The 24340-nt window shown below is 44.6% G+C and overlaps 1 protein-coding gene across 3 annotated transcripts in view; it reads right to left on the bottom strand.

The window, feature by feature from the left end:
- APP (amyloid beta precursor protein) overlaps nt 1–24340 on the bottom strand; it is a 365769-nt gene that overhangs the window by 170498 nt on the left and 170931 nt on the right. For all 3 annotated transcript variants that reach the window (XM_075335061.1, XM_075335059.1, XM_075335060.1), the window contains exon 3: nt 20991–21120. In XM_075335061.1, the coding sequence (XP_075191176.1) occupies nt 20991–21120 (130 nt within the window). The remainder of the gene's footprint in view (nt 1–20990; nt 21121–24340) is intronic.

The raw sequence follows: 24340 nt of genomic DNA, 5'->3' as shown, positions 1-24340 counted from the left end.
ATTTGGAAAGGCGCACAGCTGTCTATATAAGAAGGTGCATGTGAGACAAAATAAGAATCAGGAGGTCAAAGGAACTGCCCAAGGAGCTCAGAGATAGAATTGTGGCAAGGCACAGATCTGGCCAGGGTTACAAAATAATTTCTACAGTACTGAAGGTTCCTAAGAGCACAGTGGCCTCCATACTCCTTAAATGGAAGAAGTTTAGGACCACCAGAACTCTTGTTAGACCTGGCCGTCCAGCCAAACTGAGCAATTGTGGGAGTAGAGCCTAAGGCTAGTTTCACACTTGCGTTGGACGGCTTCCGTAGCATTGCGTTGTGTGACGGATGCAACGGATGCTACGGATTGTACAAAACAACGGAAAGCTTTTTTTTTTTCTTCTTTACAGTTTTACCAAAAGCAGACTATTGTGAACGATCAGCTGATCGCTCTCAATAGCCGGCGGGTGCTCAGCTGACCGCTCTCACATGCCGGCGGCCAGGCGCTTAGCTGAGCGCTCTCCCATGCCGGCGATCAGGCGCTCAAGCTGAGCGCTCTCACATGCCGGCGGCCGGTCGCTCAAGCTGAGCGCTCTCACATGCCGGCGGCCGGTCGCTCAAGCTGAGCGCTCTCACATGCCGGCGGGCGGGCGCTCAGCTGAGCGCTCTCACATGCCGGCGGGCGGGCGCTCAGCTGAACGTTCGGCCACCGAGAGACAAAAAGTTTGTGATTTAAAAAAAAAAAAAAAAAAAAAAGCATGCGCAGTGAAATCCTACGGATTGCGCGGCTCAAAAAAAGTTACATGCTGCGTTTCTTCCGCCCGACGCAGCGTCAAAATAACGACGCTGCGTCGTCCAGTGGATGCAACGCTGACTCTTGCATCACAGTGCGTTGTCCGTACAAGTCTATGGAGAATAGCGCAGTGCGTTAACGGACTGCGCTATTCTCCATAGTGACGGACTCCGCTGAACGCAAGTGTGAAAGTAGCCTTAGTGAGACAGGAAACGAAGAACCCCAAGATCACTGTGGCTAAGCTCCAGAGATGCAGTAGGGAGATGGGAGAAAGTTCCACAAAGTCAACCATCACCGCAGCCCTCCACTAGTCGGGCCTTTATGGCAGAGTGGCCTGACAGAAGCCTCTCCTCAGTGCAAGACATATGAAAGCCTGAATACAGTTTGCAAAAAACACATGAAGGACTCCCAGATTATGAGAAATAAGATTCTCTGGTCTGATGAGACGAAGATAGAACTTTTTGGGGATAATTCTAAGCGGTATGTGTGGAGAAAACCCTTTTTCACCTCCTGCCGACTACAACTCAAATACATCTCCCGGATCCGTGCTTCCTTAACCAAGAATCCGCAAAAACATTAGTGCATGCCCTCATCATCTCCCGCCTCGACTACTGCAGCCTCCTGCTCTGTGGCCTCCCTTCCAACACTCTTGCCCCCATACAATCTATCCTAAACTCTGCGGCCCGACTAATCCACCTCTCTCCTGCTATTCCCCAGCCTCGCCACTCTGCCAATCTCTTCATTGACTTCCCATTGCCCAAAGACTGCAGTTCAAAACACTAACCATGACATACAAAGCCATCCACAACCTGTCTCCTCCCTACATCTGTGATACAGTCTCTGGTACCTACTCGCACATAAACTCAGATCCTCACAAGATCTCCTTCTCCACTCCTGTCTTATCTCTTATTCCCACATACAAGATTTCTCCCGTGCTTCACCCATACTCTGGAACGCTCTAACCCAGCATATTAGACTCTCAGCTACTGTGGAAAGCTTCAAAAGGAACCTGAAGACCCATCTCTTCCAACAAGCCTACAACCTGCAATAAGGCTACTTTCACACATCAGTTTTTTCCCATCAGGTACAATCCGGAAAAAAACGGGTAAACCGGATCCGGTATCGCATCCGGTTTATCCCCATAGACTTGCATTGTAACCGGATTGTACCTGATGGCTTTGCGGTGCATCCAGTTTTTTCCGGATGCGGCAAAATAAATAAATGCGGCGGCCGGATAGAACGTTCCCTGCAACGTTTTTTGCTCCGGCAAAAAAAACCGCATCGCGCCGCATCCGGCCGCTGCGGCGCATTTTCAATGCATGCCTATGGTTGCCGGATGCGGCGCGATGCGGAAAAAACCGCATCCGGCCGCCGCATGCGGTTTTTTCCACTGCGCATGCTCAGTAGCGTGCCGCAACCGGAAAAAAACGGACCGGCCGCATGTAAAAACTTATGCAAAGGATGCGGTGTTTTCACCGCATCCGTTGCATAGGTTTCACAGCCGGATTGAGCCGCACGGCTCAAACCGCATGTGTGAAAGTAGCCTTACCCTCAGTCCAGTACACCGCTGCACAACCAGCTCTGTCCTCACCTATTGTACCTTCACCCCTCCCCTGTAGACTGTGAGCCCTCGCGGGCAGGGTCCCCTTCCCTTCTGTACCAGTCTGTACTTGTTTTTATGTATACCCTTTTCACTTGTAAAGCTCCATGAAATAAATGGCACTATAATAAATAATAATAATGGCTTGTTATGTCACCTTTTTTGTCCCATCTGTTTTCTAACCTAATAGAGAAAAACAAAATACAAAACATGTAACCATGGAATGTGCCAATAGCTGCAAGTATACCCCTGATGAAGCCATAAGCACATGACGAAACACATGGGCATCACCTCTCTCCCTTTTCTTTCCATTTACCCGTAGCTAGGGGCTGTAGTCACATGGTTACATGTTTGCATTTTGTTTTTTGGTATTTGGATATTTTTCTTATTAATCTTCAAATATCTGTATTTTCTATATGTAACCTACTCTGTGGCATATAGCACAAAGGACACATGTATATAGCCATTCACTTTATTGCCATTTATCATGTATTGTTACATTGCTTGTTATTTCACCTTTCATGAGCCTTCTGTTTTCTATTATTTTAGGTATTATTATTCAATATGTAATTTCATGCACAATATATCTCATTGGGGGAGATTGTGTTTGTCCATTGTTTGTTTTTGGACTTGTGTTTTTATATTTTTCTATGCATTTTTAGTTTTTTGAATACATACAAAAACTTGCCATACGCTTTTTACATAATATTGTAGACCTTTCAGGTCTTTTTAGTGCCTTATATATACACTATTCCGTCCCCAGTTTACAATTTGTCTTCCAGTATATGGCACAGGTCCTGCTAACTTTTTTTTTTATCTAATGGTGCCAGCACCTCCCCCTTGTTTTTTTCATCTTTCATTTCATATCACTTCACAAGTCGGTCTACAAGTCGGTCTACAAGTCGGTCTACAAGTCTGTCTACAAGTCTGTCTACAAGTCTGTCTACAAGTCTGTCTACAAGTCTGTCTACAAGTCTGTCTACAAGTCTGTCTACAAGTCTGTCTACAAGTCTGTCTACAAGTCTGTCTACAAGTCTGTCTACAAGTCTGTCTACAAGTCTGTCTACAAGTCTGTCTACAAGTCTGTCTACAAGTCTGTCTACAAGTCTGTCTACAAGTCTGTCTACAAGTCTGTCTACAAGTCTGTCTACAAGTCTGTCTACAAGTCTGTCTACAAGTCTGTCTACAAGTCTGTCTACAAGTCTGTCTACAAGTCTGTCTACAAGTCTGTCTACAAGTCTGTCTACAAGTCTGTCTACAAGTCTGTCTACAAGTCTGTCTACAAGTCTGTCTACAAGTCTGTCTACAAGTCTGTCTACAAGTCTGTCTACAAGTCTGTCTACAAGTCTGTCTACAAGTCTGTCTACAAGTCTGTCTACAAGTCTGTCTACAAGTCTGTCTACAAGTCTGTCTACAAGTCTGTCTACAAGTCTGTCTACAAGTCTGTCTACAAGTCTGTCTACAAGTCTGTCTACAAGTCTGTCTACAAGTCTGTCTACAAGTCTGTCTACAAGTCTGTCTACAAGTCTGTCTACAAGTCTGTCTACAAGTCTGTCTACAAGTCTGTCTACAAGTCTGTCTACAAGTCTGTCTACAAGTCTGTCTACAAGTCTGTCTACAAGTCTGTCTACAAGTCTGTCTACAAGTCTGTCTACAAGTCTGTCTACAAGTCTGTCTACAAGTCTGTCTACAAGTCTGTCTACAAGTCTGTCTACAAGTCTGTCTACAAGTCTGTCTACAAGTCTGTCTACAAGTCTGTCTACAAGTCTGTCTACAAGTCTGTCTACAAGTCTGTCTACAAGTCTGTCTACAAGTCTGTCTACAAGTCTGTCTACAAGTCTGTCTACAAGTCTGTCTACAAGTCTGTCTACAAGTCTGTCTACAAGTCTGTCTACAAGTCTGTCTACAAGTCTGTCTACAAGTCTGTCTACAAGTCTGTCTACAAGTCTGTCTACAAGTCTGTCTACAAGTCTGTCTACAAGTCTGTCTACAAGTCTGTCTACAAGTCTGTCTACAAGTCTGTCTACAAGTCTGTCTACAAGTCTGTCTACAAGTCTGTCTACAAGTCTGTCTACAAGTCTGTCTACAAGTCTGTCTACAAGTCTGTCTACAGTGAGGGCTCAAATTACACTCGTTGCCTATATACTGTATTTCAACAAAGAGACGAGGTAAGAGTTGCTGGGAAATAACATTAGAAAGATGCAGGGAGAGACTGCTGAGGCTTCTAGTGCAGAGGGAGCTGATAAAAGATGCAAAATACAAGTCATTTCATTACTCAAAGTGGAGTTTTTTTTAGATACATAGATATTACAACTTAAGACAAGAGCAGTTACACTTTAAGACTTAAAGATTGAGAAAACAGAAATTTATCTCGCGAAAAAAAAAAAATCTATTCTTAGTGAATGCCATGCCGTGTGTGGTATGACACAATCGCTGCACGTTGCCAGAAACCATCTACTTGAGCCAAAATACGGTGACGCCATGCTTCCGCCAACACCGCATGACGCCAAAACAGGTCATATCTGGAAGTTATCAGGTATCTGGCAATGAAAAGGTTCAGTACGGTTAGTAAGGAGCAGAAATGAACCTGCGCGAGGCAAAAAATACAATGCCAGCGTAAAAGCCATATCAAGAATTTACATATACAGACTTCACAAAGGCATTCTCCTTTGTACATGAAAGACATTTGTTTCCCATTGTCCGGAAGCCAAGTAATATTACTCATTGTATCACTCATAGCCCGCAGGATACCAGGCGCATATGACAAAACAAACCCAATTAGGTAAACAGTGAATGACTGCCAAATTTCCTATATGTCAGCTACATAATCAGCGAACAAGACTTACAGCCCGAACCTTAAAAGGGATATCTTTGAAGAAGTGTTAAAAGCAGAAAATGCACAAATGAATAAAAAATATCCCAGAAATTCCTCATTTAATCTCTTTTCCTTTGATCAGATTTTGTTACATAAGACATGTAAAATTAAGAAATATATAAAGAAAAATTCTGTGTTGGCCCCAGGAGCTCATCCATATTCCACCTCTTCTTCACTATTCTATGAGTGGTTATAAGACCACTGGCTGCAGAAGGAGCCTCCACACACCCCCCCCCTGCGGCCAGAGCCTCCACCCCCCCCCTGCGGCCAGAGCCTCCACCCCCCCTGCGGCCAGAGCCTCCACCCCCCCCTGCGGCCAGAGCCTCCACCACCACCCCCCCGCGGCCAGAGCCTCCACCCCCCCCTGCGGCCAGAGCCTCCACCCCCCCCTGCGGCCAGAGCCTCCACCCCCCCCTGCGGCCAGAGCCTCCACCCCCCCCCTGCGGCCAGAGCCTCCACCCCCCCCTGCGGCCAGAGCCTCCACCCCCCCCTGCGGCCAGAGCCTCCACCCCCCCCCTGCGGCCAGAGCCTCCACCCCCCCTGCGGCCAGAGCCTCCACCCCCCCCCTGCGGCCAGAGCCTCCACCCCCCCCTGCGGCCAGAGCCTCCACCACCACCCCCCCGCAGCCAGAGCCTCCACCACCACCCCCCCGCAGCCAGAGCCTCCACCCCCCCCTGCGGCCAGAGCCTCCACCCCCCCCCCTGCGGCCAGAGCCTCCACCCCCCCCCTGCGGCCAGAGCCTCCACCCCCCCCCTGCGGCCAGAGCCTCCACCCCCCCCCTGCGGCCAGAGCCTCCACCCCCCCCTGCGGCCAGAGCCTCCACCCCCCCCTGCGGCCAGAGCCTCCACCCCCCCCTGCGGCCAGAGCCTCCAACCCCCTCTGGCCGCCTGAGGGCAGCTCACAGTACTGTGGTGCGCATGCGCGGGACCGCCAAGTGTGTATGACGTAGACGCGTCATGCACACAGGCTTCAGAAAGAGGACGAAGATGGCCGAAAGAGGCGGCGCTCACACCGGACAACGGAGACGCTCATATGGCCAACCGAGTGACCGTTAAGTAAGTATTATAAAGTGTTTTTTATGTTCTCACAGCGGCCTGGGCTCTTATATACAGCATGTTAGAATCTATATATAAGAGCCCGGTGGTGGTGGCCGCAGTTTATACACCAAAAAAGGGGTGACAGGTTCCCTTTAACCAGAAGACTGGTCCTCTCCAAAAAGAGACCAAATCACAAGGTTTCATAAAAGAATAATAAAGCAATAACAGAAAACGTAAGACTGGGAAAGCTTTTCCAGCAAGCCTCGGTCTCTCCGGCGTGGGATAGCACAATGGAGTGCACATTAGCCAATATTTTTCATCCTATCCCAGCCACTGCCCATGCAGAGCGCAGCAGCCAAGGACAAACCCATCTGGACTGCTGCTCTCTGCATAGGAACTGGGTGAAGAAAAAGCTCCAAGAAAAAGCTTGGCGTTGGATCATATTGGAGGATCAAAATTTTGTTCCCCAATATAATTAGTCAACCACCCTGGTCCTCCCTGCTATGCTAATGAATTGCCGAGGTCCTAGCAGCCCAATATTCGGTGAACAGCTGATATTTAAAGTACGTAACAAATCTATTGATGAATATTGGATAATCAATATTGGCCATTTACACGTGGTGATCATCACTAGATGCGAACAGTCAAAAGTATACCAAAACCAAAAATCACATAAAATAGATAGAAACATAGAAATTCCCATCATAGACCTCTAGATAAGGGGTGAAGTGTCTCTTTCCGCCCCCATCCTCCCTAAAACTAGTACGTTACGTCTGTAAATTACAGCTCGTCTTTGCCATGAGCACCCACACACGCGCCGCAGACCTGCACCCCGCCTTCAGATTTGGATTTTCCGCATTCCCCACAAAGGGCCTGAACTTAACTGAAAAAAAAAAAAAACATGAAGACTGGGAAAATGGGATTTGTTAGTCAGAAAGATCCAGCGGAGGATTTATCAAAGAATAATCAAACCCTACACAAATGTTTACTTGTAAAGGACTGCTTAACGCAAATTCTAATGGCGCCCCGCTGCACAACACACAGCATGATAATTGTCAGATCAGCATACAAATTCAGAACTGGCCGCGCCCGCAGAGCATCGCACAGGATGCCCGGCATAGTTATTAGACGAGGGTATAGGAGCTTTCAAATAGAACTCAGGGCAGGCGCACAGACAATATTACAGAATGTCAGATATACGGTATTCACATTTCACCCATGAATTTACCTGTCTACACATCCAGTTATATCACAGCACAGATGGAACTGGGGAGGCCGAGGCGGAACTGGGGAGGCCGAGGCGGAACTGGGGAGGCCGAGGCGGAACTGGGGAGGCCGAGGCGGAACTGGGGAGGCCGAGGCGGAACTGGGGAGGCCGAGGCGGAACTGGGGAGGCCGAGGCGGAACTGGGGAGGCCGAGGCGGAACTGGGGAGGCCGAGGCGGAACTGGGCAGCCAGAGATGGAACTGGGGAGCCAGAGATGGAACTGGGGAGCCAGAGATGGAACTGGGGAGCCAGAGATGGAACTGGGGAGCCAGAGATGGAACTGGGGAGCCAGAGATGGAACTGGGGAGCAGAGATAGAACTGGGGAGCCAGAGATAGAACTGGGGAGCCAGAGATGGAACTGGGGAGCAAAGATGGAACTGGGGAGCAGAGATGGAACTGGGGAGCAGAGATGGAACTGGGGAGCAGAGATAGAACTGGGGAGCAGAAATGGAGCTGGGGAGCAGAGATGGAACCGGGGAGCAGAGATAGAACTGGGGACCAGAAATCGAGCTGGGGAGCAGAGATAGAACTGGGGAGCAGAGATAGAACTGGGGAGCCAGAGATGGAACTGGGGAGCAGAGATAGAACTGGGGAGCCAGAGATGGAACTGGGGAGCAGAGATGGAACTGGGGAGCAGAGATGGAACTGGGGAGCAGAGATGGAACTGGGGAGCAGAGATGGAACTGGGGAGCAGAGACAGAACTGGGGAGCAGAGATAGAACTGGGGAGCAGAAATGGAGCTGGGGAGCAGAGATGGAACCGGGGAGCAGAGATAGAACTGGGGAGCAGAAATGGAGCTGGGGAGCAGAGATGGAACCGGGGAGCAGAGATAGAACTGGTGACCAGAAATGGAGCTGGGGAGCAATACCAGACAACCCATAGACAGGTGTGGCGCAATTTCTGCAAGAAAGAATTTTTAAAATCCTGGAAACCTTCGGAAATAAAGCTCCTGCTCCTTATTACCTTTACTGATGGCTACTGGTTAATGTGCTACACTTAAAACAAGATGGGTTGTGAACAATGTCTTGAGGGGCTATCATATGAAGACCACTATGGCCCACATGCCTTATTATGGAATATCAACATCATAGAGGGGGAAACCCCATTCAGTAAGCCCTTTTATGAGACAGAATGCTCATGTTCCTGATAACTTATGCTGTTCGTGAGTTACATGGACAGTAGAGATGTTTAACTACCCTGGTCGGGCATCGAGTATGTAAGGTACCGTTCATTTATGTGCTGACAATTGTCTTGTCCTGCATCCTAAGCATCTCTTCCGTTTACGAGGCCCTTAAGAAGTCCGTAATCACTTGGCATGCTGTATATTGGGGGGCCTAGTAAGCTGCCATGGTGCCCAGGATACTGGACGTGCAGAAATGAATACTGCCCTGGCCTGGCTACCATGGAGGACCAAACTGGACACTGGACCAGGGTTGGTCACTTCTATTTGCTCATCCGGAATGGATAGCCATTCGTGTGATTGTCTTCCATGTAATACTGCCTTTTCCCTGCAGAGGCTGCTGATGGTTCGCGTCTTCCTCTCTATACAGAGAACGGGATCTACAGATAAATACAAAAAAAATGTGCCAAGAGACATAAATAGAAAAATATAAAAGTCATCTACAATTACACTGGCTCTTTTTGGCCTCCGCTCCGCTGCGTACATCGCCATTAGCTCCACGCGATTCATTTTTAATTTCATCTTGCATAATTTTGTTTATAAAGTATCTTTTATATTTATCTGCTTTTGGCTCTTGGCGCATCTTTTTGCATGTAAGATCTGTAGTTTCTTTTGTACTTTACCTATTCTGACTCCTTGGTCCGTCATTAGTTTGGTACATCTTCTGATGTTTGACGTGTATGCGCCTCATTTGTGTGTAGTTGGACTAAAGACGACCAGACATGCAGCGATCTGTTGATGAAACAAGCTATTAAAATATTGCCTCCCGAGACTCTGAAGTGCTTGGATTACTTTACAGAGAATGTGTCATCCATCAGACAGTCATCATTGGTTTAAGCCACATTATTATGTTTATGTTTTTTCTAAACATTTTGGATATTGTTATTTTAATACTCAATGGCCACTTATTCCAGACTTGCACTTCCTGCACTGTACAGAAGATTTTTCAGCAGTCTCATAATGAATATTACTATTAGGGCTCATTCAGATATCCTATTTTTCCACATACGAGAGGTAATGCACCTAGGATTTCACTGTGTTGAGCGCCCTCGTTGGCTGCCGGCAGTGTTTTCTCTGGCTGGTCTCCCTGAGATCAGTGATTGTTTTGTCTTGTTGGTCTACTAGGCATTGCTCCCATCTGGCCAGAATCCTACTCCACACTGATGAGGGGCAATACCCCGAAACAGCTGTCTGTGGATGGATACCTGGCCTTGGTATTTCCCTTGTCATATCTTTACACTTGTCAGAGAGTTGGATATTGACTAAAAGGGCAACTTAATATGGTGGTTATGGTGGTCTCCTAAAAAGAGGCACTCCTTTGCTAGGTCCTTCCCGGGGGAATATCTGGCTAGTTTCTGTGTCGAGACTCCTAACAGAGGCTCCACAGACTTTTTTGATTTGCATATTTCCCAGGGGGAAATGCACCTAGGATTTCACTGTGTTGAGCGCCCTCGTTGGCTGCCGGCAGTGTTTTCTCTGGTTGGTCTCCCAGAGATCAGTGATTGTTACATACGAGAAAACAGATTGATTTTTCTGATCAGACTTAGTATCTCCTAAGATAAGATAAGGCTTTCCGCACGTATTCATACTGCTGAAACATGCTGAAACCCCGGGCATCATCATGGTAGGCTGGGACTTGTGGTCATGACTAGGCCTTGGAGGAACCTGCGCATGCGTGATGTAAGGTTGCGGTGTACACTGTGACATCACAACCTTATGGCCTGTATGTGGAGAGACCTCCTTGGCCTAGTCACAGCTGGACGTCTTGGCCTAAAGTGCACGTCGTAAGGTTATGGTGCATGGTATGGCCTTATTTCATGTTCAGTTTGTATCTGTTCACATTTGTTTTGTTAGGAAGTGCAGTCAGTTTTTTCATTTTAGATTATAGGGTCATGACTCCTGATGGAGCACGCTATCCCACCAGCATAAGGTAATTTTTAATTTCCTATTAGCAGGTTCTTGTCGATCCATAAAATTGTAGGCTTTTCAGCCCAGGTATAGGGATTTTGGTAGGGACCCGGCATAAAAGATACACCTTGATGCTGGCTGTTGGGCTCACATAAATCTGGCCTTTTTTATGAGCCAAGTGTCAGAATTTTTAAGTTTATTTCCTTGGCAGTAGAGATGAGCGATCCCATGGAAGTTTGGTTCAACAGGTGCAGCCAGACTTTAGATAAAGTTCAGTTTAGGACCCGGACTTGACATGAACCCCAATGGATGTCACTACTTGAGCAGTTCGGGTCTCCATCCACATGCAGCCAGCAATAAGCGGATCACTTCTGGGGGCGGGTAGGGTTTTTCCATTTTATTTTTTTGGTGCACGCTGCATCCGGCAACACTGTTGTTACCCCCAGTGCGAGATGTTCAAACACTGCAAGCGGCTCACACTGAGCTGAGCAGCGAGCGTACCCGAGCACAGCGATGCTCGATCAAGGAGTGTTCATACGTAAAGCATCGGAATTCTGTTTTATTTTGTAATGTCTGTGTTTGGTAAGAACACCGAACCTCGGGTTCACTCATCTCTATTTAGCAGTAATGAATGTCCAAATTCCTATGTTCAATGTTTGCATATCTTCGCATCTCAGAGTGCAGCTGTATATTTGTTAGAGTATATTTCATGTTCAGTTTGCACCTGTTCACATTTATCTGTTAGGAGGTGACATCAGTTTTCTCATTTTGCATTGTTGTGACCTTATAACACGCATTGCTCAGAGACATCCTCGGCCTGGTCCTGGATGGAAGTCCCAGCCTAGAAAGAAGAGGCCAAGGGTTTCAGCATGTGTCCGTAATAAAAAGGGCGCCAAGGACCATATGAAATGTGTTTTTTCTCCTTTTTAATCTTTCGAGAGCCCTCTACGGTTTCGCAAAACGGCAGCCAGTGATGTGAATTACACGAAAATCTGTATGTTAGAAAATATTGATTTTTGTAAAATATTAATAGAAGCAGATTTTACTCCAATTCGTCCAACTCTACACTGCATATGACACATAGCTCACCTCGCCCTTCCCGTAATAATTACCATTGCCCTGATGGCAATATGCTCAATACTCACATCAATATACCGTAATTTTCGTTTTATAAGATACACTGGATTATACGATGCACCTCAAATTTAGAGGAAAAAAATTGGGTCAGTTTTATAATCCGGTGGTGTTTTACCAGGGTGGGGGTAGCGGCGGTGATGGAACGGGGTCACAGGAGGCACGGGTGGTGGTGGTGGAGTAGGGCGATGCAGCGGATAGTACATCAAATGTCCCAGATGTATGCACTGTAAGGCAGGGAATATCTAAAAACGTTCGGCAGAGCGGGCTTCAAAGAGGTGGCGCCCAGTTTCGGCGTGTGCGCAGATTGAGCTATCGGCTCAATGACAAGCAGAGATCTCATTTACGCATGTGTCGCCTTCGGGAGCCATTTTCATTAAGTCCGCTGCCTGGAGATCATTGGGCCAGAGGTGGCGCATGTGCAGATGAAATCTTGAGCAAAGAGTTCCATCTGCACACGCCATTATTTGAAGCCTGCACCACCGACATTTTCAGGATGGCCCCTGCCTCACAGCCCGCAACATTGTCCCCTACCTTTTTTTTTTTACATAGTTACTAAGGTTGAAAAAAGACCTAGGTCCATCTAGTTCAACCTTCCTCCACCAGTTCTACATTTGGTCACTAAGTCATTTATAACCAACAATGTTGTGTGTACTGAGGAAATCATCCAGCCCTTTTTTGAAAGCTGTTATAGTATCTGCCATTACTACCTCTTGTGGTAGGGTATTCCACAGTCTGACCGCTCTAACTGTAAAGAACCCTTTCCTATTTAGCTGTCGGAATCGCTTTTCTTCCACTCGCAGTGAGTGCCCCCTGGTCCTTAGTATTGTCTTTGGAAGGAATAAATCATGTGCCAGTCCTTTATATTGACCACACATGTATTTATACATATAAATGAGATATCCTCTGAGACGTCTTTTTTCTAAGCTAAACATATCTAACTTTTCCAACCTGTCATCATATGGGCGGCCTCCATTCCTTGTAATAGTCTAGTTGCCCGCCTTTGAATTGACTCTAACTTCTGAATGTCCTTTTTAAAATGTGGAGTCCAAAACTGGATCCCGTATTCCAGATGTGGCCTTACAAGTGATTTATAGAGGGGTAATAATACGTTGGGATCACAGGATCTAATCTCTCTTTTTATACACCCTAGAATCTTGTTTGCTTTAGCAGCTGCTGCCTGACATTGAAAGCTGCTGCTCAGCTTATTTGTAATGAGAATACCCAAGTCCTTCTCCTGTTCTGTAGTCCCGAGCTTACTTCCATTTAATGTATACGCAGTTATAGGATTACTCCGTCCTAGGTGCATTACTTTACATTTATCAACATTAAATCTCATTTGCCAAGTATCTGCCCATTCTGACATCTTATCCAGATCTTTTTGTAATATTATACCATCAAGGTCAGTTTTTAATATCCTACATAGTTTGGTGTCATCAGCAAAGACTGACACTGTACTATCAATCCCATCCACAAGGTCATTAATAAAGAGATTAAAAATAATTGGTCCTAGCACAGATCCCTGCGGCACCCCACTGCTGACTATGGCCCATTTAGAGAATGTTCCATTTATGACTACTCTTTGTTTCCTATCTTTTAGCCAATTCCTTACCCAGTTGCATATAGTTTCCCCTAGTCCTTGCTTCTGGAGCTTTAGTATAAGGCTATTATGTGGTACAGTATCAAAATGCCTTTGCAAAGTCCAAATAAATCACATCAGCTGCATTACCAATATCCAGGTTTGCACTTACCCCCTCATAGAACCCCAACAGGTTGGTTAGACACGACTTATCTTTCATGAATCCATGCTGTCTGTCAGTTATTATATTATTTTCTGCAACATATTTTTGCATGTCATCCCTTAAAATGCCCTCAAAAACTTTGCATACTACTGATGTCAGGCTTACTGGACGGTAGTTGCCTGGATCTACCCTCTTACCTTTCTTAAATATCGGTACCACATCAGCAATCCTCCAATCCTGAGGCACCAACCCTGTTACAAGCGAGTCTAAAAAGATGAGATACAGCGGTCTGTCAATTACGGAGCTCAATTCCCTCAATATTCGTGGATGAATGCCATCTGGCCCTGGGGATTTGTCAATGTTTAATTTACTCAGACGTAGGCGTACTTCATCTTGTGTTAAATTAATTATATCGGGTGGTGGACTTTGATTTTTCACTTGTTGAATGATGCCTGGTACAGTCAGTTCCTTGGTGAACACAGATGAGAAATGCCTATTTAATATCTCAGTCTTTTGTTTATCCTCTATAACTAACTTGTTATTATATTTTAAGGGGCCAATACTATCCTTTGTTTTCCTTTTGGCATAAATGTATTTATAAAAGAATTTGGGATTTATTTTAATGTCATTGGCGATTTTTGTTTCAGTAGCTAGTTTTGCTTGTTTGATTTCTTTTTTGCATTGCCTATTGATATCTTTATACTCCTGCAATGCTATTTCTGTATTCTCAGCCTTCAAGATTTTAAACGCCCTTTGTTTTTGTTTTATTATACTTTGTACAGTCTTATTTATCCATAGTGGTTTCTTTTTATTCCGGGACGTTTTATTACCAGAGGGTATACGTTTTTTACAGGACTCTAGCAGTATATCCTTAAACTTTCCCCATTTATGTTCAGTATCCCCAGTTACCATGACTTTGTCCCAATCTACACATTTAAGCTCTTCCCTTAATTTGTTGAAATCAGCTTTCCTAAAATTCCAGGTTTTAGCATTTCCCCTTTGAAATGTTCTATTGAATATTACGTTGAAGCTTGCCATATTATGATCGCTGGTGCCCAAGTGATCCCGGACCTGTAGATCTGAAATTGTATCCGGTCTATTTGACAGGACCAGATCTAGCAAATTATCTCCCCTGGTCGGTTCACCTACCATCTGAGAGAGGAAATGGTCTTGAATGGTAGATAAGAACTTACAGCTTTTAGCACAACCAGAAGATTCTATGTCCCACTGTATGTCTGGATAGTTGAAATATAATAAGAACCTGATTATTATTATTAGCTGCCTTTTCAATTTGTTCCAGCATTTCACCCTCTATTTGTTCAGGTATGTTAGGAGGCTTATAGCAAACTCCAATTAGCATTTTTCCATTATTCCCCTCCCCATGTACATTTACCCATACTGACTCTACATTGTTGCTGTTCCCCTCAATGTCATCATTCAACACAGGTTTTAGGTTAGATTTGATAAATATACACACCCCACCACCTTTTTTGTCTTTCATGTCCCTCCTAAATGTACTATAACCCTGTATGTTTGTCACCCAGTCATGGCTTTCATCCAGCCAGGTTTCCGTAATGCCCACCACATCATAATCCATGGTTGACATAAGAGTCTCCAATTCATTCATTTTGTTTGCAAGACTTCTTGCATTTGCCAGTAGACATTTAATCCTATTAACACCTTTATTACTCCTAGCCTCCCTACGTTCCTTGCATGTCCCATCCCCCCCTAATCCTTCATTGACCCCTACCATCTCACTGTCTCTATCTGCTCTATCTATCCCCTTTTTTGCTCCACTACCCTCCCTCCCCCCCGATCCTAGTTTAAAAGCTCCTCCATCCGTCTGACCATTTTCTCCCCCAGCACAGCTGCACCTTCCCCATTGAGGTGCAGCCCGTCCCTACCGTAGAGCCTGTAGCCGACTGACAAGTCAGCCCAGTTCTCCATGAACCCGAACCCTTCCTTCCTGCACCAATTTCTAAGCCACGTGTTTATCTCCCTAAGCTCCCGCTGTCTTTCTAGTGACGCTCGTGGCACCGGTAGTATTTCTGAAAACACCACCTTGGAGGTCCTGGACTTCAGCTTCTCTCCTAGTTCCCTGTAATCATTTTTAAGGACCTTCCACCTGTCTCTAACTTTGTCATTAGTACCAATGTGCACCATGACCGCTGGGTTTTCCCCAGCCCCACCCAGCAATCTGTCTATCCGACCCACAATATGCTGAACCAGAGCACCCGGCAGACAACACACTGTTCGGCATTCACGGTCTCGGCGACAGATGACCCTGTCTGTCCGCCTAATTATAGAGTCCCCTACCACTAACATCTGTCTGGGCTTTGCTGCACTCCTATTTCCCTCCTTCCTACAGCAGTTGTTTTCCTGGTTGCTAGGAGCAACGTCCTGCTGTAGTGACCCTAGTCCAGGCCCTTCATTCCTGATATCAGCCAAACAGGCATATTTACTCTGTTGTGCCAGGTCTGGACTAGGCTCCCTGACACTTTTTCCCCTACCTCTTCTTCTGTTACACAACTACCTACCTCTGGGTCCTGATCTTCTCCACCTCCACCCTCCTCCATATCACTGGCCCCAGCCAGAGAAAGCTCAGTGAGCTCTAAACTCCTCTCCAGGTTTGCAATGCCCCTGAGAGTTGCAAGCTGCTTATTTAGATCAGTTATCTTGGCTTCCAAACACGCAACATGCTTGCATCGAGTGCAGACATAGTCACCCTCAAACGGCTGCTCAAGGCATGCATACATCTGACAAGATACACACCTGGTAGCATTGTCCATGGAGCACCTATCAAATGGGGATAAACAGTAAAGTAGAAAAACAAAGAGAAAAAAAAAATAAAAAAACCCAATGGGAAACGTATAAGGATAAATTCAAACTATGTTCTTGTGTCAAACTATGTAATTGTGTTGAAACTATGCCACACTTATCTTTAAACCCTGCACACTTTGCTGCAGAACCTCGCACGCTCAGCACCTCGCTTGATCTGGCAGGTTAATATAGTTCTACAGGACTTCCAGAAGCTGCCAGAAGCTTCTAGAAACAGGCATGACTAATGCTACTGATTAAATCCCAAGACAAACTTTTTTTTTTTTTTGCTTTTTTAACAGTATCACAAACAGACAAACAATTCCCTAATAAAATTAAACAATTACAGTTATCACCACTATGTAATTGTGTTGAAACTATGCCACACTTATCTTTAAACCCTGCACACTTTGCTGCAGAACCTCGCACGCTCAGCACCTCGCACCTTCTGTGACCATTCTTCACCACTGCCCGGTAAGTTACATTCGGATTATGAGATGCACCCCTTATTTTCCTCCCAAATTTTTGGGAGGAAAAGTGTGTCTTATAATCTGAAAAATACGGTATTTCATGAGTGTCTTAGGGCGCTTTCACACTTGCGTTAAACAGCATCCGTTAGATAGCGCGTAGTGTGACGAATGAAACAGATGCGTTGCATATAGTTGCACAATGGATGGAATGGATCGTACAAAATAACGCAATCCCTTATAGTGTTTTTTTTCTTGACCTTGCACATCTGGGCAGGCGAATTTGTGTAAAGACGGCTGCGTTAACGGAATCCATCAAATGACGGATTCTAACGGAATCCGCCACCATAGGCGTCCATTATAAAAACAACGGATGCCGATGGAATTCTGCAGGTTGCGTTTTTTTGCCAGTCCGCCAAGCGCAGAAAAACGCTACATGCAGCGTTCCATCCGTCAGGCGGATGCAACGCAGCGTCGGCTGACGGATGCAACGCAAGGCCATCCGTTGCTATCCGTAGCTAATAGAAGTCTATGAGGAATAAACGGTTTCCTGCAACGGTTACCGTAATTCCTCAAGGCGGCGGATAGCAATGGATGCCGTTTAACGCAAGTGTTAAAGCGCCCTTACACACAGTCTATTGCTGCGATGTTCATGGGCTCAACAGGAAATAAAACCTACTGTCGAAATCAAGGGCGGCACGGTGGCTCAGTGGTTAGCACTGCAGTCTTGCAGCACTGGGGTCCTGGGTTCTAATCCCACCAAGGACACCATCTGCAAGAAGTTTGTATGTTTTTCCCGTGTTTGCGTGGGTTTCCTCCGGGTTCTCCCGTTTCCTCCCACACTTCAAAGACATACAGATAGAGACTACAGATTGTGAGCCCCAATGGGGACAGTGTTGCCAATGTATGTAAAGCGCTGTAGAACTAATAGCGCTATATAAATGAATAAAATTATTATTAATTAAAATCACAAGATTTTTGAGAATTTTTTCTTTAATTGTATAGGATACAAAAATAAAAAACCCTAATGGTTCATGCACAAAAGCAGATTTCTGTTCCCAAAGAGCGCCGTTGAACTCGCTACTTGTTTCAGCGCTTGTTCACACATGATGGTACAAATTTCTCATTTACGCAAATGTTCTGCCGAGAACAATCCAATCAGCCAACAAATGATTGTTTTGCTCATTTTTCGGCTGATTGGTGGCGAGTTTCCATGGACCGGTGACCGGGATGGAACGCGGTTATGAAACCTCCTTCGGTTATTATCGGCTTGTGGAAAAAAAAAGGGCTTAAACTGCATATTCTTTGCGAGGAGATACCGGGATTGCAAACTTATTACTAATTCTAAAAAATATAGCAGTTTTATATGGAAAAACGATCATTTTACTTCATTATCGTCATTAGTTTTTAGACCAAAAACTGAGTTTATTGTGCATTAAAAAGTAATTGTGAAAATAATTACAGCTCCAGCCGGAAATACCGGGATAATAACGGCACACGAGAATCTCAATAACGCCGCGCCATAAATCACACGTTATGATGGGATATTTTCTAAGGTGTCATAAAACGGAGACAGTTGAGATAAATCAAGGCGACATGTAATAAAAGAAACAGATTTCATGCTGCCAGCGATATTCTGCATAGGGCGTTTTAAAACCCACATAAAACACCCTTCCGCATGAGACGGTAACGAGAATTTAATGTCAGCGCTTTGCCCCAGCAGGACCTCTCTTCACAGAACCATCAAAAGTTTATTTTCTTCATATGAGAAAAATCAAACACACTTTCACACTAGGACAATACTGCTGTCGGCCATTCCAACGAGCAAAAAATGACATTGACCAGGAAGGCGGATTTATGTGTCCCCATTGCGCTCCCTCGTGCATTTCCATAAATATATTTATTTGGACAGAAAAATAAAAAAATTGGAGAAATCTGAGAAGTGGGTGTTGGTTTTATATGGCAGTCATTTCTACTAAGAAAATAAGAAGTCACCTTGCCGTTGGCTGTTGGGCTCACATAAAACTGGCCATTTTTGTCAGCCAAGTATCTCAATTTTTACATTTTTCATAGCAGTAATGCATGGTCTATATTCCCATATTTATTGCTCTACAGATCTAAGAACTACAGAGTGCAACTGTCTCCTTTTTGTTAATATGTTTCATGTTCAGTTTGCCCTTGTTCACATTAGAAAGGTAGGATGTGCCATCAGTCTTTCTTAGATTACAGGGTTATGCCTTCTGATTGAGCACTCTTGCTCTTCGGCCTGCAGAGATTTTAATTTTTCTTCATTTGCAGGTTCTTATCCGCCCATAAATTGGAGCGGTTTTAATTAGAGTAGGCAGGGGCCAACAAAAATAAGTCGCCTTGCCGTTGGCTGTTGGGCTCACATAAGACTGGCCATTTTTGTGTGCCAAGTATCTCAATTTTTACATGTTTTTCATAGTAATTCAGGTCTGTATTTCCCGATTAATTATTCCACATATCTTAGCACTACAGGGTACAACTGTCTCCTTTTTGTTACCAAGTCATTTCTACTAGTCATCATCCAGTTTACAGAGAATGGTTGCCCAGCCTCTTTTGATAAATGGAAATAATCTCAGTACTTCGGCTAAAGTGTGCAAAATCCCCGACATAGCCATACAGGTAAATGGTCATGGTCATTTCCACAAACTTTGCATGAATCGATCCTATAGTAAACTTTGTCATATATCTCACAAAGAAAAAATGCTTCTTTCTCCACTTCTGAGCTTTTCCTTATCCTTCTCCAATATCCCAAACTCATTCACTCAAAATCTCTAGTAAAATCTGAGTTGAGAGAGGAGACAGATTATCATCTCACTGAACGATCAGGTTACATGCTGCCCACAGAGTTCTATGGATAAGGATGAAGAAGAGGGAGCGATAAAGGCAGAGTCGGAGAGTGCGGCTACGTTATAGCCAGTGTATCACTACTCAGTACTGACATGGAGATCAAAATTAGAGAGCAGCACACAATTTCTTAAATGTTGTTCCAATTTCCTAAAAGTTGTTCCAAGTCTATGATTTTGAGAATATTTCATCTTTACAACATCACAAAACTCTATCAAGTCCCCCATGAAAGCTGGTCACCCTCGAAAGACAAATTCAAGATAGAACAGGATAATGTGGAGAATCTCCATGGGTAATCGTTTAAAACACTGCAGCTGGAATTGCTCGCCAGTTCAACACTGAACAGGGTAAGGATCTGTCTCGTCATACATTGTCACGATGTTTAAGAGCATTTGGACTGAAAGCCCACTCTGCAGCAACCAAACCTCTACTTAGCAAAAATAATTAAAAGGCTAGACACATCTTTGGTGAGGAGCATGTTGTGTGGACAGAGGAGAAGTGGTCCACAGTTCATTTTAACGATCCAAGCATTCTTCAAAGCTTTTACGGCAGAAAAGCTGTTCAAAAGCTTTGAAAAGTTTCATAATTTCTGTGTAACATTAAATTGGTACAAATTTTGTTGGCGTTTTCATGCTAGCCTGAATCACCTTCGTAGACATTGGTGGAGTCAAGGAGGGATGGAGAGTGGAAGTGGCCACATTTGCCTGTCCAACTCATCTAAGAAATGATACTTCACGCTTAAAGGCTTCATCTATTGGTGGCGGTGGGCAACAAGGATGCTCTATTGTACATTGATATCTATGCAGGGGATCTGGAGCTTTGTCACAGAAAAAGTGAGGCCAAAAGCAACAGAAAGTACGTAATTGTGAAAAACAAAAAAGATGCCCCAAGGCTTCCTCTTCCACCTTGAACGTCCTGTCTTTGGGTCTACCCGATTGAAATAGTAGCAACAAATCCGGCTCACCATTTCTGTATCCACCGTCTGCTCGGACAATGGCCCCCCCATTGTTGAACAAGTAAAACAGGAAAGTCCAACTCAAATGAACAGTTTCTTCTTTACTTCTTGAGAATTTCAAGTACACGGGATATTAAAATATTTTAATATATTTATTTTGATATCCTGTGTACTTGAAATTCTCAAGAAATAAAGAAGAAACTGTTATTTTGAACTGGACTTTCCTGTTCTACCTGATTGATCCTGCCAATAGCATATGCTTGTCGCAAAGATGAAGCCGTGCACGTGAAGGTACAGCGAAACAGTGAAAGGTTCATAATATCAGCCATAGAAAGTGTTAAAAAAAAAAAAGTAATGTACACTCACCCAAACACCGGTATGGAACCACAATGTGAGTGTGGCTCTTGCACTGTTTGCGTCCCCTCTTGCACCAGTTATTGATCGTGACGGGTTGATTAGCCTCCACCACATTGGTTATCTGTAACTCTGGGTACACCTGGAGAAAAATGACAATGACATTTAGAGAAAATGATTTCATAAACTACTAACAACATAAAGCAGTCACACGCCTAAATGCCTCATATACGTTGGATAATTGTCGGCCGTATGGTCATTCCTCCAACCCTTACACAGGAGTGGTCATCTCACCCAAGCGTTACTGTGTGCTCTATGAAAGCAGCTACAAGACTCCTCTGGTAGTGGTTCATCTCAAGGAAAAAACAAAAAGATCAGCCACGGAAACTTAACAGGCAGGATCCTTTTCTCCCCCCAACATTACCTATCGGGAAAAAGTTGGGAGACCTCATCACATCAAAAGGTCGGCTGATCTCACCAATAACAGCATGGTTGGCCAGCTTTATTCTAATGTGTATGAGGTCCTAAAGGTGATTGACCACGGGATCTAAATCGGGGCCGCATTGTAGCCAACACCTCAATTGTATAATGTGGGAATTTGTGCTCAATCATGGTGGCGCATCTCAAAACCTCACTCATCACCTAACTCCAGAGACAGAGCTTAATTACGCAGAAGCGAAATCTCTACCAGGTGCCATAAACTATTATATTCCAATATAATTTTGCCAGTAACTGCTTAATAGTCCACTGAGAGAAAAACCTCAGGATTTTGGGAAATGGACACCTCCAAATGAAATATTATGATCCAATTCAGGTCTGTAGCTCCTGAGGTTATTATGGATGCTCCAAAACAAAAGTTGCCCTCATACTCTGCATATTTTGCACACAGAGTGAGGTTGTGTCAGGTACAAAAAAGCAAAGAAAACATTGGTGGACTCTACCAAAGGTTGGGATGATCAATTGGACATAAGCAGAGTGAATTATATCACCTCATGCGAATAATATCACAGATTTGTACAGTTTACAGAAACCATTGGAGTACAGCCTCTACACCAAATACAGCGTTTCCCAGAACATGAGCCCCTAGCCTGAACATGAGCCCCTAGCCTGAAGAGGAGCCCTAAGCCTGAAGAGGAGCCCTAAGCCTGAAGAGGAGCCCTAAGCCTGAAGAGGAGCCCTAGCATGATTTTGCAGGTTTTTTTTTTAGAGTATGCTTGGTATATAAGCCCTACTCCAAAAGCTGTAGTTACAGTCAATGTCTGTGTTAAAAGGTTGCGTGGGAGTATTTTGGACAATTGCCCTGGGCTTCCACTTGATTAGATTCCCCCAGCATTTCTATTCTGAGTTCAAGACTGTTTAGGACCTCTGGTGACATGATCACATGACTGTGATATCACCAATGGTTCTTTAACAGCAGAAGTCTAAACGAATTGAACAGGAGACAGGCTAGTATGTAGGGACAGCATTAGAGGGAAGAGCGGGCATACTGGGCCAATTCTCATGGACCCCACTATTAGGGACCTCCAGCATTTTTATTCCGAGGTTAAGACTGCTTAAGGACCTTTGGTGACATCACGGTCATGTAACCATGAAGTCAGCAAAGGTTCTTTAGTATAACTGTGGGAGTCTAGAGGGACTGAAGAGGAGACAGGCTGGTATTTACCATATGTGCAGTGTGTGATGACATGATAATATATTTGAATAAATGATGATTTTTGTTCAAGAATAAAAGTGGATTGTTGTTAATGAAAAAAAAAAAAGACATTCATTGAAAAAAAGCCCTAACCCACACCTTTCGGAGCAAAAGATAATATAATATAAGTTTTAATTTCGGGGAAACAGGGTACCAGGGAGTTTCAGGAAAAGACTTACAAAGCCTTATTTATATGTACGGCTCAGTTTTACTATTCTGCCTTACCTAGGCCTCAGTAAAGGCTTTCACTTTATGCTCTGCTAATAATGTCTCAATCTACACAGTAAAGTTGCACAATGGTAGAAATTCCAGCCTAATGTGAATATTTCAAGATTACCATATTTTTCAGATTAAGACGTACTTTTCCCCCAAAAAATTTGAGAGGAAAATGAGGGGTCTGTCTTATAAGCTCAATGTAACTTGAAGGAGAATTGGAGAATGGTCACAGGGGGCAGAGTCACTGCTGAGAACGGTGCTAGATGTCACTGCGGACGGTGAGGCAAAGGCCATCTTGAAAATGTTGATGATATGGGCTTCAAAAACTGGTGCGTCAGAAGTCGGCGCGTGTGCAGATTGAGCTCTCTGATCCAGATCTCATCTGTGCACACGCCACCTCCGGCCCATTCATCTCCCAGCAGTGGACTTTAGGAAAATGACACCCGGAGGTGGCGCATGTGCAGATGAGATCTCGGCTCTCATTGAACAGATAGCTCAATTTGCGCACGCACCGACTACGGGTGCCATTTCTTGGAAGCCCACACCGCCGACAGTTTCTGGATGTTCCTGCTTCACAGCACCCGCAGCAAATATCAGGTACATCTGCTGCACCGCCTGCAGTAATGCCCTACTCCCCCCACCGCCCTTCCTCCTGCCACCCTGCTCCACTACCGCTGCTGTCCCCGCCCAGTAAAACACCACAGGATCATAAGACATACCCCATATTTATTTTTTTCCCCTCTAAATCTTGGGTGCATCTTATAATCAGGTGCGTCTTAAAAAATGAAAAATAAGTTTTCTTTTTTTTTTTTACTAGCCATTTTCAAACATTAATAAAAACTTAAAATTAAATTAAAATATTCTGTTATTTTATTGTAAATACCCTTTATCTGGAATATTCCCAGAAGCCTCCATGGGGCAGCAATAACTTAGCTTACACTGTGCTCACAATACATTTACAGTGAAAACCTCGAGGAGGTCGGTTATCTGACAGTGAGCAATGCCGTTATTAAAGTTGAGTTTGTGGGAGCGTATTTAGTAATGCGGCTGGTGAATACCATTACACTGTTATAATGGTTTCGGCGTAAAATTATTTCCTTAGGATGTGCATCTGCGCTATAATAAACACCACAAAATAATGAATACTAGAGCTCCGCGTTACATCAAACCACCCCCAATGTCTTATCAAACCTCTTGTGTGCTTCCAGCGACAGTTACAAATGATTGCATGAGTCGTCCTTCGAGACTTACAGAGAATAGGAGATACAAATTGCTATTCATTTCTTCGCCCCTCTCCGCTTTCTTGTATCCCTGGTTTCCTCTAAATCATTTTCTTCACACGAAAAACAATATTACAGAGTTAAAAGCAAAGATTTCAGTCACCATGGCCAAAGTCGCTAGAACATGCTGTTTTATGTAGAACCTGAATTTGTACTGGTTGTGTGTGTGTGTT

Source organism: Anomaloglossus baeobatrachus, chromosome 2 (assembly GCF_048569485.1).
Source record: "Anomaloglossus baeobatrachus isolate aAnoBae1 chromosome 2, aAnoBae1.hap1, whole genome shotgun sequence".
Lineage (NCBI taxonomy): Eukaryota > Metazoa > Chordata > Amphibia > Anura > Aromobatidae > Anomaloglossus > Anomaloglossus baeobatrachus.
The sequence above is the reverse complement of the archived record's forward strand: the minus strand, read 5'-3'. Positions and strand labels throughout refer to the sequence as shown.